General features: G+C 30.8%; 2 protein-coding genes across 2 annotated transcripts; one reads left to right on the top strand and one right to left on the bottom strand.

Moving 5' to 3' along the window:
- Window positions 1-478: 478 nt before the first annotated feature.
- LOC127733265 (mediator of RNA polymerase II transcription subunit 28-like) lies at window positions 479-6,609 on the bottom strand. Its single transcript, XM_052242612.1, has 4 exons — window positions 6,471-6,609; window positions 3,566-3,632; window positions 2,760-2,872; window positions 479-1,256 (listed from the first exon to the last, which is right to left on the bottom strand). Exons 1-4 carry the CDS (start codon window positions 6,531-6,533, stop codon window positions 849-851), a joined length of 651 nt encoding a protein of 216 aa, XP_052098572.1. The 5' UTR covers window positions 6,534-6,609; the 3' UTR covers window positions 479-848.
- A 228-nt stretch (window positions 6,610-6,837) lies between these two features.
- On the top strand, window positions 6,838-16,138 carry LOC127733262 (transmembrane protein 127-like). Its single transcript, XM_052242609.1, has 3 exons — window positions 6,838-7,302; window positions 12,017-12,187; window positions 13,188-16,138. The coding sequence occupies exons 1-3, from the start codon at window positions 6,930-6,932 to the stop codon at window positions 13,508-13,510; spliced, it is 867 nt and encodes a 288-aa protein (XP_052098569.1). The 5' UTR covers window positions 6,838-6,929; the 3' UTR covers window positions 13,511-16,138.
- Window positions 16,139-16,498: the final 360 nt, after the last annotated feature.

Below are 16,498 nucleotides of genomic sequence, written 5' to 3'. Positions count from 1 at the left end.
TGATAAACATCCTACCAAGTATGATCGCTTTCTGGCAAATGGTCTCATAGGAGTTACGTTCACAAGGTGTTGTTACAATGGTAAAAAAAGTACTGTAAATTAACACTACAAAACATGAAAGATTTTTTTCAAACATTCTCTGAGCATTGTTGTGATTTGGAAGAAAGGAAGGAGGACAAAAACATATATTTCTAAATATTTCTAATGCTGAGTAAAAATAAGTCCCTGTTAAATTTATTTTCTTGTCTAGAGTCAGAGAAATTCAGATATACCAGGTACAAAGGACATAACTGTTGAAAAAAACATGTTGACTCTCGGATGTCTTTTCTTTGTTTTTTTTAGTTGTTTGGGTGCAGTCTTATAAAAAAAAATTCCCAAACTCCAACACCTTTTACTTATAATTAATAATTCTTGTACACTTTTAAACAATACACAAACATACCTGATCAATTCGAGCCTTAAAAATAACAAGCTATACTTCACTACACAGACTTTTATTGAAAATCTTAATAAAATCTTCACTTAATGCTGATCAAATCCAGCAATATGATATATTCATTCAATGTCTGTTTTCAATACAACATTTATTTTTATGTGAAACAAATGACTTAAAGACTATTCCAGAAAAAATTGCACTGGGGTGTCAGGAGGCACATTCTGTATACCATCATCATGCATGAAATTTTAATTGACTGTAACTCAATCGAAAACACAGAACTAGCAATAGCATTCTATTATAAGTGACTCCAACACATCCCCACCCAAACTAAACTCATTTCTGGAATGGTCTTTCATTCAAAACAGTTTAGAAAAGCTGCCATGATAAACAATATCAAATACAGTTTGCACTATCTTCGTTCCTGCATTCCCAAACTGGACATTGTTTCCAGACTGGCCAATGCTGATGGCACCTGTGATGAGTATGCTGGTGGTGGCTGATGTCCAGGACCAGGCCCCTGAGGAGGCATCATCATTCCTACAGTCTGTGGGGGACCTTGAACATGGTGAGGATGATACATTTGACTTCCTCCCATGGGTGCCATCTGTGTCCCTCCTTGAACATTATAACCATGAGGTGGGTGCATTTGTTGTGACTGATGGGGTTGATGGCTCTGAGCCCCATGTGACCCAGGCAGGCTCCCACCTGGTCCCCTCTGAATATTATTTAATAATGTCTGCCATTGCTGTAATTTTTCTTGGTTACGTTTGATTAGAGCATCTTTCCTCTCAAGTTCTGCTCTCAGATCCTCAGTTTCCTGCAGTAAAAGAAAAAATATTAACTTAAAAAAAATCTTTCTAGGCAAATCAAATATCATTGATCTCATCATTATTGTGAAGGTTAATTGTACACTTATATTTCAGTAAGATTACAGACAATCTGAAACTGGGACCTTACATATTTTTCAAAAAGGGTTGACACATTTCTAGCAATCATTTTAACTGTAAATATAAATAAAATGAAACTGTATGTAGCACCAGGTCCAACAGACAGTCTGATAATGTCCATATGTAAATCATTTAAAGTTTAGAACATTATCATGATTACATTTGATTCAATGTTTAGAATTTCAAATAAATTTAGAAACAATGTCCTATGATCAATTGTATTTTTAGACTTGTTGTAACAATAGTCCTGTTATAGCTTCCTACCAATTTATACTTCATAGTTCATTAGGAAATATGAAAACAAAATAAAAAGCAAGAGATAACATTACCAGTATATATGGACGCAGCAAATAAATGAATTAGAATTAGGTGATCTAGTGGTTAAATTCCACAAGATTCTTTAAGGTCGAACACTTAGAAATTAAAGGGCACAACTCTTGATCAGTAAGGGTCAAATCCATCAAAATCAAACTCCAACTGTACTGGTCATTTATTGTGGATAAGTATTACATTGATATCTAAAAAGATTCTGTCATTTGGGGCTTTTTTAGTTACTATCAGAAACCCCCAAAATTCCTGTCCTTTATATCATTTCTGGGAATAACTCTTAAATGATAAATTCCTAAACTGTCAATCAAACTTTATCTATATTTCATGGTTCATGATATTGAGTGAAAATTTTAAACATTTTGTCAAGTGGTACCTTAATAATCATCCAAACAACAAAAAAAATCCCAATTTTTAAGATAATTAATATGATTATATTTAAGGGTCATCACACCTGAATGGTAAATGCCAAACATGTCAAAATCAAACCTGATAGTGACCTATATTTTATGGTTCATGACTTAGTGTAAAATTGAAAACCATCTTGTAAAGTGATAATATAATTATGATTTTTAAGATAAGGAACATAACTCTTGAGCAGTAAATGTTAAAATGTCAAAATGGTTAAGACCTGTATTTTATAACATTGTGTTAAATTCTAAAATAATTTTTAAAAGTAGTACTTGTACTGTTATCCAGAATCCAGAAACCATAAAAAATTTAAATATTTAATGTTGAACTACATGTAAGCAAAACTAGAACCCTCTACCTTTAAGCAAGGGACCCATTTAAAGAAAAGTATAAAGCTTATTAAGCGATTTGTTAGAGTTTTTGACTTGTTCAAGTTTCTGTTTTAACAAGACATATTTTTTTAGGAAGGTTTAGGTCTTACTGTTTCATTTTGTTCTTGTTGTTACTGCTAGTTTTTTGTTCAAGAAATTATTATGTCATCTTTCAGAGATTGACTGATTATTTGTTGCTTAATGTCCAGTGGCAAATATTTCATGCCTGTTCAGGATGATCTTTCAGAGATGATTAAGACTTACATCTTTAATGACTTGTTCAGGTTTCTGCTTTGACAAGACCAGCCTTTTGTTGAGGAAGAACGCCTCTGTCTGTCTACATAAATCTAGGAACTTTTGGAATGTTTGCTCTGCTCCTGAAATTTACAAAACATAAATGTGAAAATTAGTATAAACAAAAGAGTGAATAAATCATATCAATAGTGTCACAGTGGTCACAACCAAAAATTTTAAAATGTTACTTTTTTTGCAAGCATTGTCTATATTGCTTTTTTCACTGTTACCATTAAAACCACAGTTGTAAATGCATCAGATATTTGTCAAATATATTTATCTTTCCATGAAATAGTGTAATCATGATAGCTATAGATATATTTTTTGTTAAACAAATATATGATAGGGTACATATTTTTGCTATTCAAACTGCATTTGTATATGAAAGGGTGGGGTACTGGATGTATCATCTACTCACCCCTACCATAAAAGAATTAAAGTGACCCCTCAAAGGATAAAATCTACTCATTCTACTGATCTGCTGATTTTTTAGATAATTTCTTTATAGATCAATATCAAATTATTTTTTATGCATGAGTTACACCGATTGACAGACCAGAGGTCAATGGGTGTAAATGAGGTCATTAAACAATAGTTTCTTACTCTGAAGAAACAACATAAGCATTGTGACAAAAGAAATGTATGGAAAAACACATGAATTTGAATGTCGTCTATCATTATTAATATTCTATTCTTAACCTTTTATCCCCATCTATATATATGATCTAATATCATGAATATTCATAGTTATTCACTAAATGTGACAGATAATTCACCTGGCTTCAACTCATCTGTGTCTTGGGTGTTAAAGTGTTCTTGACTGGTTACAGCTGCTGTGCAATTCTGAAATTTTAATGTATTGTGTTTAGTTTATAAAGAGGCTTTTGCATTTCAAATTACCATTTGAGTTTGCATTTAAGTTGCAGTTTGATCTGTTCAATTGGCGACACATTTCAATAAACTGTTAAGGCTAATGACATCTTAACTGAATTTGTTTGAGGTTAACTGATTGATATTTTCTTCTGGCCCAAATGGAATAAGATAGTTTATTTATAGTTGAAATAAGACTTTTATACTAGATTTCAGAAACTGGAAGTACTCTTACTTTTTTGTAAAGTACCAATATGTTAAGTCAACACTCTTCCAACTAATTTTTAGTTATTTCTAATGTTGTGTTAGCTGTAAGACCACTGTCCCAATTTACATACTTTAGGAGGAGGATTGCTGTCAGAAACATGTTTAACTCTAGCTGCTACATTCTTTAAGGGCTTGTCCCAAGCTAGGAGCCTGTAATACAGTGCTTTTCATTGGTTGCTGTCTTTTATTTATTGTTTAGGTGAACATGTAAATCAGGACATTTGAATTGTTCCACATTTAGTTATCCTGGAGCCTTTTATAGCTTATAAACAATGGATTTTGCTCATTGTTGAAGGCTACAGACATGTAGTTGTACTCATCATTTGGTGGAATAGTCTCATTTGCAATCTTACTACATCTCTTAAATATCAATATTTATTGTTAACATAGTAAGATATGGTTAGACTATATATGTCATGTGTATGACTTAATCATAAACTTTAGCAATTACTGAAAATTTCAATGCTGACACCATCTAGAAACAACACGTCTGAATCTAACTTCTGCAGGCAAGATAAAAATTAATTGAAAAACTCAAACACCTAATAATTAGAACACCAGTAAATAAAAAGTTGGAGTTTGATGTGATTTTTTATACATAAACAGTTCAAATTATTTTTCTTATTGCTGTTCAATAGTTTAAACCCTAAAACAAGATTATGACTACCATGACTACCTGTAATGCTGTGCAAAAAAGTTTATATTTTGCTGGTAGGGTTTTAGTTTTTGATAAGATAGTTATTATACTGTAAATTCAGCAATTTTTGGTGATCTTACTATTGTAATTGTAAAAAAAAAAGAATGTGAGATTTATTATTGCAGTTACAATAAATGCTGCGTACTACATGTACTAATAATACTCCAAAATTTAATATTTGAGTTTTTTATTTGAACGAAACCTTCTGTCATGTCTGTGAGAGTACTTTTATTTGTGGGTATCAATTTTTTTGTGGTTTGAGCAAAAGTTGCATGTTCGTGGAATCTTAAATTTGTGGATTTTAGTTTTCTGAAGAAAAAAAATCCAGCGAAGAATTTGAAGCCATCAGAAAAGAAGATTCTTGATAATAATCATAATTATGTTGTTTTATAATGAATAGTGAGACATTGCTAAAGAAAGTGTTCATTTTCACTTTCTTGTTCATCTTTCATTACTGACAACCTTCATCAATTGTTTAATAAAATAATTGCTTTCGAAAATAAGCTGAATCGTCTATGCTTACAAATCGTCTCAATTGAAGGAAATTGCAAAGTAAACATTTTAATTGTTGCACATGTGTAATCAGAAGTGATGACACTAATTAACCCGAGATCGAATGATCAACAGATTAACAATCATTAAAGGTGTTACGGGGCCATAAACATGTCACTTAAAGAAAACAGTTACATAAAAAAAATATGCTACAAATGTACTTTGAATTACAGAATTTTTATGAAATAAAAAAGCAAGCCCAATATGAAATTTGTTTTTTGTATGAGAATTATGAGGAGATAAAATGAACACTTCATCATCGCATATCATCTCCGAAAGTCTGACTTTCATCTATCAAGACTAATTTTTCATAAGAATTAAAATGTTGTCGTACATGTTAAATGATGTTTTTTTAAAGATTAAATGGGTAAAGTCCTGCCTGAAATTGTATATATAGTTCATAGTGCGTTAGGTGATATTTGATTTTTTCTATAGATTGTATGTATCCATGTAGTGAAACCTACATGGGGATCTTTCTAGGTCTTGATTTGGACAACAATTGTTATATTTTGTTGGGACACCTAAATTCATGGATAAAGCCATCCACTAAAATCACAAAAATTGGCACCCCACGAATAAAAGTACTTTCACAGCATCCCATCACAACTGTCTCAAAATTTTCTGAATTTTCAATACTAATGGAAAAGGTTTGAATGTATATTACCTGTCCTATATTTATTTTCATATGAATAAAAGATATGTTACGGAATGTCTGGCCGAAAAAATAAATAAAAATAAAACAACTCTGCCCCGGAGACAACTCGGACTGAATAATAAGTCAACTTGGACCGTGTATAAAGTCATCTCGGACCGGCGGAGTCTACAATGCCAACTCAGACAAAGTATAAACATTGAGTTTGTGCTATATAAATGTTTTGTATCACAGATTCAATGTACAGTCATGACAGTTGTGTAAAACCTTTATTAATTAATTAAACAAACTTTTTTGTTTTAATTTATTCATTAATTGAATTCATTGTTTATAATATTTGTTTATTATAAATCATTGCATTTTACCTGAAGTCATAATTAAATTAAATTAACAATCAGTAATGTTAATTTAATTATTCCAATCTCCAACAATAGACTGAAGCATGCATGTCTACACAAAAAAAGTTATGATCTTGAATTGTCTTTATAGACCGATATGTCTCCATAGTCTTACTATACAAATCCTTGGTTGACGGGTTGATGTCTGAAGATAAATGACACCGATATTAAAAAGTATTCTTAGTAAAGAGACAAATAAATAGATTAATAAAACATTCTTTATGATAAACTTTGACTTAAATTACCTGAAAAGAAGCTTCAAGTTCATCAATTAAATGGAAATTGGGTTTCAAATTTTCTGGGTTCATTGTAATTTCTTGTTCCTAACAGCATACATTTCTGCTGTTTACTCTTCGTTGCAAACAAATTTCGGAAACCAGTAAAATTATAAACCTTAAAACATGTACGGAATTCCGGACTTTATTATTTAAAGTTAATTTTTAATATTCTTATAAGTGGTATAACCTGCTTTTCTGTGTAACAAAAAGTGATCCAGACTTTCTCACACAAGTGCAATGGAAGAGCTGTCGAAATAAATTATTGAGTCATAAAAATTTCCGGACTTTTTCATATCGACTACTTACCTAGATTGGTTCACAAATTAGTCACGCCTTCGAAGAGGATGTAAACCAAAAAAAAAATTCCAATGCAAAATGGCTTGACTACCATTTAACCCATATTTAGTTGTACAGATCATTTATGTAATGCCTAGGTCAAACAATGGGCGTGATAGTAGTTCTAGACGCAGTCGTTCCTCCAGAAGTAGATCAAGAAGCCGACATCGCGACAGAAGACATCACTCACACAGACGAGAAAGGGGGAGACATAAACCAAAAGAAAGAAATTTAGGAGCAGCGTTTTGTAGCATGATAACAATTGTTATTATGTCAACGTCTTTAGCAGAACCAAACTGGGTATCTTTACAAGGTGGCGGATGTGTTGTAAATGGTGTTGGACTTGATCATTTAGGGGCTTTCCAGTTTTTCTATCCAGGAAAGTTTTTAGAACAGTTTATTCAAGGACCAAACAACAAAAAAGTTGACATCGTTTATAAGTTCGGACCAAATGATTTAGACAGTATGTAATCCTTAATAAACATTATCACATAACAGAATGATTCCTTTTGGAATTTCATCAAATCAAATACAAATATTGTATTGCCACAAACACAATAAATGGTTATATTTAAGACCAGAAGACATATTTACATACATACATATATATATATATATATATATATATATATACATGTATATTTGTAAAGACCTATTGCATATATAGTAATATTAACAGACATGATAGAATTGAAAGTTACATACTAATATATCATATTATTAAGGTTTATCTAAAGGTATTGAAAAATATGTCTGTGTTTACCCCATAAAATCCACTATGAGTACAGACAAACTGATGCATCTAGGAAAGTTTGAAGGCATGGCATGACCTAGATATACAAAAGTCTTATGTAGTTTATGTTTCAGAAAATTAAAAACTTACCTGAATTTTGATGTTCATTTTTTTCCAGTCTGCAGCGCAGAAGATAGCAAAATAAACAAACACATGAGTTTCATTTGATACAGTCCACTCAGTTACACACTTTAAATCACCTATTGTTTGCAGATGTCTATTGTCCATTTAAATCAATACTACTCACAACATTTATTATATGAGGGGAGCTTCTCAAACCTCTTTCCCAACTTAGTTTATTTTGGTACATGTACCTTCTGCAGGAATGAAAAAAAAAATAACTAGCAAAATCCAGAGAAGTTTATAATTTTCTGAATCATAAAATGCATTTACAATTTAATTATCTAGTACCTGCCATGCCTTAAAACTTTTCCAGGTGCACAGGTTTGTCTGTACTCAGATTAAAATTTGTGGTGAAATACAGCCATATTAGCCAAAAGGTTATGATGACAGGGTTGGCAAAGTATTACCCGGACGGGCAAACCCGGTTGGAAAAACCTGGGTTTTCTCGGGCTGGGCAATACTCCTAGAAACGGGTAATATGATTTTTCAAGCTTATTTATACACAAAATAGTAAAGACTTGTTGTAGTTTAATAGTATTATAGCTAAATATATACATTTTATACAGATAACCATTGAGAGTCATTCCTGAAGATTGAAAATTCAATTTCTTCCTTTTCTCCACTAATTCTATGTAGACAGAATACAAGTTCTGGACATTTCAGGATACCTTGTTAATTTCCAAGCTTTGTTTCAATATTAAATCCAAGTTGAAAAATGCATTTTATTGTAGTGTTTTAACTGAATTGTAAATTTTAATTGTTATACATCATATTGCTAAATAAACACCCTAAGGGACGCCATGAACACTTAACAAAAATCAAAAAGGCTGATTATTGTTATACAAACAAATCTGTATTATAATATGAATAATTACTTATTAATTAGTGATGTACATAAACATATGCTCAAACTTAGTAAACATTTTTAGTAATGAACAAAAAATGTTTAAAAGTAATTTTCCTTACATAGAATTGTTAATTCTTAATATTAGTTATATTTATTTAAAAAAAAAATTGAATTCTTCCACTTTAGTGTATTGCATTTGTGATTAATCACTGAATCCTGTTTAAAATTCAGGCCAGTATTTCATATTACCCAGTATTTCCCAGTATTACCCGGTAAAACCCGGGTTTTCCCAGTATTTCCCACTGGGCTGGGCAATACTCATAAAACCTGGGTTTTTGCCAACCCTGTATGATGAACCTTAAACTATTCCTTATATTTAGACACTATGATATGAAAGAGGAAGACAGTTTAAGTAATAATGCTGAGCTATTGTTTACCAAATTAGAGATATTTTTTCAACAGTGTTAATGTAACGCTGTATTTTAGAGATACATGTAACATTACTTTTAATATCTAATATTTCTAGTTTTGAGGAAAATCTATATTTAATAACATTATATGTAATAAGAAATGTTATTCATCTTCAATTTACCCCTTATTACAGATAGGACAGTACCTTTCTTCTCTTGGTACATGTATATTAAGTTGTCTTACCTTTTTAATCTTTAAAGAATGTACACTTACGCGAATTTTGCATATTGCTACTTTATTAATTAAATTGTTCAATAAATCAACATATATGATGGTCTGTGACCCATTGTGTAGACTTTACTAAAGAATCAATGAAGTCAGAAATTATCTTAAGGACTATGGCAAATATTACATGTAAATGTGAATATGGGACAACTCTGCCCCAGAGACAACTCGGACTGAATAATAAGTCATCTTGGACTGTGTATAAAGTCATCTCGGACCGGCGGAGGCTACAATGCCAACTCAAACAAAATATAAAAATTGAGTTTGTGCTATATAAATGTTTTGTATCACAGATTCAATGTACAGTTGTGTAAAATCAAATTTCTTCTTCATCATGGTGATTTTATATTTTGAATAAAACCTTTATTAATTAATTAAACAAACTTTTTTGTTTTAATTAGTCCCCTACCGACGAAGTCGAAGGGGACTTTGGGTTGGCACTCCCTCCATCTGTCTGTCTGTCTGTCCATCCGTCAGTCCGGCAAATCAGTTTTCCACACTTTTTTTCTTCGTGCTTGGATTTGATATTTAGTGTATTGTTTAATCATGACTAGTTACAGATCAAGTTCGAATTTTGTTCAAGTCTGAGAAATTTGTGCAGAGTTATGGTCCTTGAACTTAGAAAATTCACTCAAATAATCAGTTTTCCTCACTTTTTTTGGTCATGCTTGAAGATATTGATTTCATGATTGGTATATAGTTTTAGCATGACAAGTTACAGATCAAGTTCAAATTTTTTTCCGGTCAAATGATTTTGTGCAGAGTTATGGTCCTTGGACTTTGAAAATTCCACAAATAGTCAGTGTTCCTCACTTTTTTCGTCATGCTTGAAGATATTGATTTGATAATTGGTATATAGTTTTATTATGACAAGTTACAGATCAAGTTCGAATTTTGTTCCGGTCTGATGATTTTGTGCAGAGTTATGGTCCTTGGACTTAGAAAATTAACTCAAATAATCAATTTTCCACATTTTTTTCGTCACGCTTGAAGATATTGACTTGATACTTGGTATAAAGTTTACACCATGACAAGTTATAGATCAAGTTAACATTTTGTTCCCGTACAATGAATTTTTAACCGGTAGGGGACTATGTATTGCCAGGCAATACTCTCAGAATGCTTGTTTATTCATTAATTGAATTCATTGTTTATAATATTTGTTTATTATAATATCATTGCATTTTACCTGAAGTCATAATTAAATTAAATTAAATTAACAATCAGTAATGTTAATTTAATTATTCCAATCTCCAACAATAGACTGATGCATGCATGTCTACACAAAAAAAGTTATGATCTTGAATTGTCTTTATAGACCGATATGTCTCCATAGACAGTCCAAGTTGTCTATAAAACCAGGTTTAACCCACCATTTTCTTCAGAGAATGCCTGTACCAAGTCAGGAATATGGCTGTTGTTTTTCACTTGTTCTGTTGATTGAAAGCATTTGATTTTGTCAGTTTTTATGGACTTCCCCTTTATGAATTTGTCTTGAAGGTTTTTAGTAGACACTCATTAATCATTAATATAGTCAAAACTTCAATAATTTGTGTAAGTTGGCATTGTAGACAATCAGAGTTAACTTTATAGACGGTTGAAGTTGACTTATTGACGGTCCAAGTTGTCTTCATAGACGGTCCAAGTGTTCTATTTTGTAGACATGGTAGACAGTCCTGGTTGTCTTGCTTGAGTAACATCATTATTCATACTGAAAATTGAAAGTTTGGGAGTTTTTTTACCACAGAAAGATCAATATATACCACAGAACTTCCAAATTATAATTCTACAGAAACCTTATTATTGTTGAAATTGTTCATATACTGACATTTCTTATGTCAAAAAAAATTCAGATTTAGGGGTGACACAAACACACTACCCCACCTGAATCTGCTTGAATGGTGTCCATAGATTTACCCAATAACACCTGAAAACTCTCAAAAATATGCTAAACACAGTAAATAAAAGTAGTAAATTGAAATTGTGATGAGGTACCTTTGTGACATTTATTTTTTATATATATACAAGAATAAAATTTAATTAAATTTTATTGTTGTTTCATCATGTTCATTTTGAATATTTTTATGTGCACAATTTTGATGTGGTCTACAGATGTTTGAGGGTGATCCAGGGATTGAAGTTAAAATTTTGGCATGGTAGCCCACAGCCACAAGAAAAGCAGAAATTTAAGTAACCCACACCAAATTTTAGGGGCCATTGGCGAGTGGGCCCCTGCTAATTTCAAACCCTGTGATCATGGTCTTTGCAAATAATAAAATTATCATTGGAAGTTTTAATTTACTCAAAGAAAAAAAAATTACGTTTATAATATTCAAATTATGACTTTAACTAAAAAAAATCAACTTTTCAAATCTTGAAATTTTGACTTTCACTTTAAATTTTGACTCTTAAAATCTTGGAAATTTGAAATGTTTTTAAATAAGACAAATTGCAGTGATTATTTCTTGGATAGTCCTCTGCCTCTAGATCTATTATTGTTATTACAGTATAAAACTATAGAAGTACAAAGATATACACATTTCTAGCTGTAAGTTCTTTGTCTTTAGTAAAAGATTAGAATTGAAGCTGTGCTTTTGGAAAGGCTTATTGTGATGACATTTCTCCTGTAGATGTATGTTTTTGTATTTAGAAATGAACAATTGCAATTGTGTTACATGAAATATACAGTAACCATGTTTTTTTTTGCATTTTTTTAAGAAATGGAAAACTGTGTTACAAACAAAGCTGTGATACTGATGAAGACAATCATTGCATTTACATTCATAGCCATGTGCTGTACACTTATAGCCTTCTTATTAGATCTGATTGGACCACAGCACAGAGCTTTAAAAATATTGAGAAGAAATGCAATATTTAATATTGTGTCGGGTAAGTCCACTGTTTTGGTAAATATGTTTATGCCATAGTAAATCTAACACACGTTTCTTTGCAATAATAAATTCTGTACAAATAAGAAATTCATTGAAAAGGCATAAATTTAAATATTCTTTATTTGCCCTTTTCCCACTCAGATTTATAGTTTAATATAAAATACATCTGTAGGTAGTTAAGAAAATATATATATAAAATTGAGAATGAAAATGGGGAATGTGTCAAAGAGACAACAACCCGACCATAGAGCAGACAACAGCCGAAGGCCACCAATGGGTCTTCAATGCAGCGAGAAACTCCCGCACCTGGAGGCGTCCTTCAGCTGGCCCCTAAACAAATATGTATACTAGTTCATTGATAATGGACGTCATACTAAACTCCAAATTATACACAAGAAACTAAAATTAAAAATGATACAAGACTAAATATATAGATGTTAGTTTTACCAAAATTGGTCTAAGGGGCATACAGTGCATCATTTGAATATTAAGATGCACAAGGAAGAGGTATGATACATGTAAAGTCATTATTTGGCTACTGAATTTAAATGAAAAATCTCAGATCAGTTTCAGGGGGTATATCACTCTCCTCCTTATTCATGCTAGAGTGACTTTGGAATTTTACTTTGTTTTATTTTTATTTCAAAAGTTAAGATTTTTTTATTAGGATTGTTTATAATGAAGTATCTTATTGTATATAATTATATATGTATAAAAGTAGATGTGAGGTACATGTTAATAAGACAGCAATTGAATGACACACAAGAACCAAATGACATCTTGAGGTCAACATACATGTATAATGTATCGTCTTCAACAATAGACAGGTGTTTGTATAAAATGCAACCTCTTAATATTTAATACTTTTCATGTCAAACAATGTGATCATTGAAATTTTTATACAATGTATTGTGAGTTGGATTTTACATGAAGTTGTATTTTGATAACCTTCTTTATGTTAATAAGCATAACATTTATAAACAACTTTTGTTTTTCAGTTATTTTGTGTGTGATTATCAATTTGTTCTGTTACTGGTTAACTGTGGAAGTTTCTGGATTACAACGGGTATCAAAATTCCATGTCGGAAGTAAAGTAGAAGTGACCTTTGACATTAGTTTCTATCTGATCACTGCTGCAGGTGCCATGGGCGTCATAGCAACAGCCATGAACTGTTTGAAGAGATTTCCAACACATGATCATATGACCGAAGCCTTATTAGAGGATTATGATGGACTAGAAGGGGCGTTTCCTGTCCCACCTCCAGAGGCACAGAGTTCACCTATGTCTAATATTCCCCCACCACCAGCATATACACCATGATTTTTATTGACTATTTCTGTTTTTATACACAGTATATCAAGTATATTTAGTTAAGCTTTTTTCATGGTATTGGCATTCAAGAAGCTTACTAAAATTTAGCAGATTTTATCATTGTATCCATGATTTCAATGCTTGTTATACGTTTTTTTGTAGTTAAATGTCCATTGTGAATATCATAAAAATTTAACATATGCGAAAAGTATATCAGTTAAAGTTTATTCAAGAATCATTTGTAGTTTGCTGAAATATCTTTATCATTGTTTAATTATGTTGAGTTCATGTTTATGTCCATGTTGAACATCAAGGTAATGAGAAATAAGACAATTTTTTTTTATCAGGATATTAAGACAAAATTATTTTTGACAGTAACCATGGTAACATGAAAAGTGGAACAGTAGGATCACCTTCATAGTAATTAAATCCTTTATACAGTCATGAGTCAAAATATTATTTATTTGCCACTGAAGGTTAAATTAACCAACTGTAAAAGAATTCTTTCTTTACTAAAAATATACAATTCATTACATTTAAGGAATGACTAATATTTTTTCTGTCTATGAAGAAATAACATCAAAAATGGGGTGCACACTGATTACGTGGGTTATTTAAAAGTGTGCACCACCTTTTTTAGGTTATTATGAATAGACAGAAAAAATATTACAGTCATTCCTTATAATTTAATTCTAAATTCCCTTTTTAATGAGTAAATTTTGAGAAAAAAAATGTTGTTGACGTCATGGTCACATGACAAAATTATGTCTATGAGCTGATAGACAAAACACTTTCAGCCAATCAGAAGACATGTTACATCCAAAATTAAATTATTTATAAATATTGATACTTGTTATTGAATTTAGAAATTTGTAGTTATACCATGGCCTTCATTTCTGTTGTCAAATTCAAACTTGTGACATACTTATAAGAAACTGGAGATATTTTTATTTTTATCTGGATTTTTTTAAACTTCATATATATTTTCAATAGAAGTATAAATGTACATAATCATGATAATGAAATTAACCCCAGCTGCATATTAATAATTTTCAGCAATATTATGACCATTTCAAATTGTGGGTTTTGTGCTTCAAGGCTGGAATAATCCCAATTTTATTAGTATGAAACTTAATATGCTTTAACCACCAGTCAGTCGAATTTGGCTTTACTTGATTAAATATGATTTTTATATATAAGTAGTTTGGTATAATGAGAACTATATGTGTATTTACATTGATATATATTTTATGAGAGATTTTTGTATGTTGATACTCATTTTTATCTGCTGATAAATGAATGGAAAATATTTTAACCTTTTTTACTCACATTTCTATGTGCATGTGTAACAGTAAATTCTGTCCGGTAGTAAAAGGAGAAGTCTCAGTAAGAGCTAGTTTTGGCCTAGAATTTGAAGTACATCTGCTGAAAGATTTTTGACATTTTTTAAACACTTAAGTGTCAAGATTTGAACTGATTTGGTCATTAAAGACTCTCAAATTAAAAAACAGCCCATATTTATGGAACAAAAGTATTCTACTTTCCAATAATTAACTAAAAGTTTACATTTCAACAAATTTGCAAAACTGCTATATTTTGGGGCCAAAAAGGGGTCTTGGCGGGCCTACTCTTTTATCCCCCAGACTTTGTTTCCTAGGTAATCAAGTCCATGGCCATAATTTTATTTTAAAAAAAAGTCCCAGGATATATTTTCTTAGGAAAATAAATCCATAGCTGGTAAAATATGTCTGGCACTTATTTTCAAATTTGTATCAAACACTTCTGAAAATGACTAAATTTTAAGATACTGTGGATTCATTTATTTTCATGGGTATCAATTTTCGTGGATAGAGAAAAAAAGATGTTTCGTGGTATACGTAAATTCGTGGATCGCTGATCACAAAAACAAATTAATTCAGATTTGTAATTCGTGGATTTCTTTTTGATTTAGGAGATCATATAACCTCCTTAGTTTGATCAATAATAAAACAAACAAAAAAAAAGGAATTCATTGAAAAAGTTTTGAATTGTCAAAATCCTCTCTTGTTCATTCTAGGTTAAAGTGTTCATTGAAAACTTCTATTACAATAATGGACAGAGACAACTAATTATTTGTTTGTTTTACAATTTATAAATTCTTGTCGGAATTTTATAAGGCATTCAAAACTATATGATTGAAAGCTCATTTCCCTAATCACGATATAATAAACAGTCATATAAGTAAAAGGTGTGAAAATAAATGTTCCTGTCATAAACAATATTACCTACGGGCAATATCCCCGTACTTAATCCTATTGATTTTTAATCACCAGTAAACCAAACTATGACACGGTAATTAACAACTTGCAGTTATTTTCCATGAACAGTTTTAATTAATTTTAAAAAGTAAATTATCACTGATATTCGATATATTTATTATTGATTTAATCAAAATACTTGTATCTTCTTTCAATAAAAACAAGTGTTATGTTACAATGTTTATCGCTAGTCAACACTATACTAGAACTGCATAACATAACCGGAAATAAACATCCGACTCCATACACATTTCTCTGGATTATTCTTCGTTGAATTCTTAAATTCGTGGTTCGCTGTGACCCACGAAACCCACGAAAATTGGTTTACCACGAATAAAAATGAATCCACAGTATGAAATATTGAATAATGAAAAATATTTCCGCCTAGTTATAAAAGTTATCAATATGACATTCTTTAAAATTAACTCACACTTTAAAAGATAAAATAAAGAAACTTTTTTAGTTAAGGTGGTACCCAACACTGACTGATATTAATTTGGCTCGTTTAATTTTCATAAAATTTTGACAAAATGTTTACTTTGACCCTTTGACAAAAATATAAAAATTTCAAAAAATTTGAACCAACCGCTTTATCAGAAAAATTTCATTGGTTATATAGCAGTTTGACAAACACTAATTTTGGTCATTGAGAAGCTTAATATTTCCTTAACAATACAAAGTAATTAAAACGTTTAGCTGA

Source organism: Mytilus californianus, unplaced genomic scaffold (genome assembly GCF_021869535.1).
Source record: "Mytilus californianus isolate M0D057914Y unplaced genomic scaffold, xbMytCali1.0.p SCAF_3, whole genome shotgun sequence".
NCBI classification, from domain to species: domain Eukaryota; kingdom Metazoa; phylum Mollusca; class Bivalvia; order Mytilida; family Mytilidae; genus Mytilus; species Mytilus californianus.
The sequence above is the reverse complement of the archived record's forward strand: the minus strand, read 5'-3'. Positions and strand labels throughout refer to the sequence as shown.

Coding starts and splice junctions, on each gene's coding strand:
- LOC127733265 (XM_052242612.1), bottom strand. CDS start 6,533: ATGAACCCAGAAAATTTGAAACCCAATTTCCATTTAATTGATGAACTT. Junction 3,633..6,470: donor AACTTGAAGCTTCTTTTCAG/GTAATTTAAGTC, acceptor TTAAAATTTCAG/AATTGCACAGCAGCTGTAAC. Junction 1,257..2,759: donor CTGAACAAGTCATTAAAGAT/GTAAGTCTTAAT, acceptor CTTTTACTGCAG/GAAACTGAGGATCTGAGAGC.
- LOC127733262 (XM_052242609.1), top strand. CDS start 6,930: ATGCCTAGGTCAAACAATGGGCGTGATAGTAGTTCTAGACGCAGTCGT. Junction 7,303..12,016: donor CGGACCAAATGATTTAGACA/GTATGTAATCCT, acceptor CATTTTTTTAAG/AAATGGAAAACTGTGTTACA. Junction 12,188..13,187: donor AATATTTAATATTGTGTCGG/GTAAGTCCACTG, acceptor TTTGTTTTTCAG/TTATTTTGTGTGTGATTATC.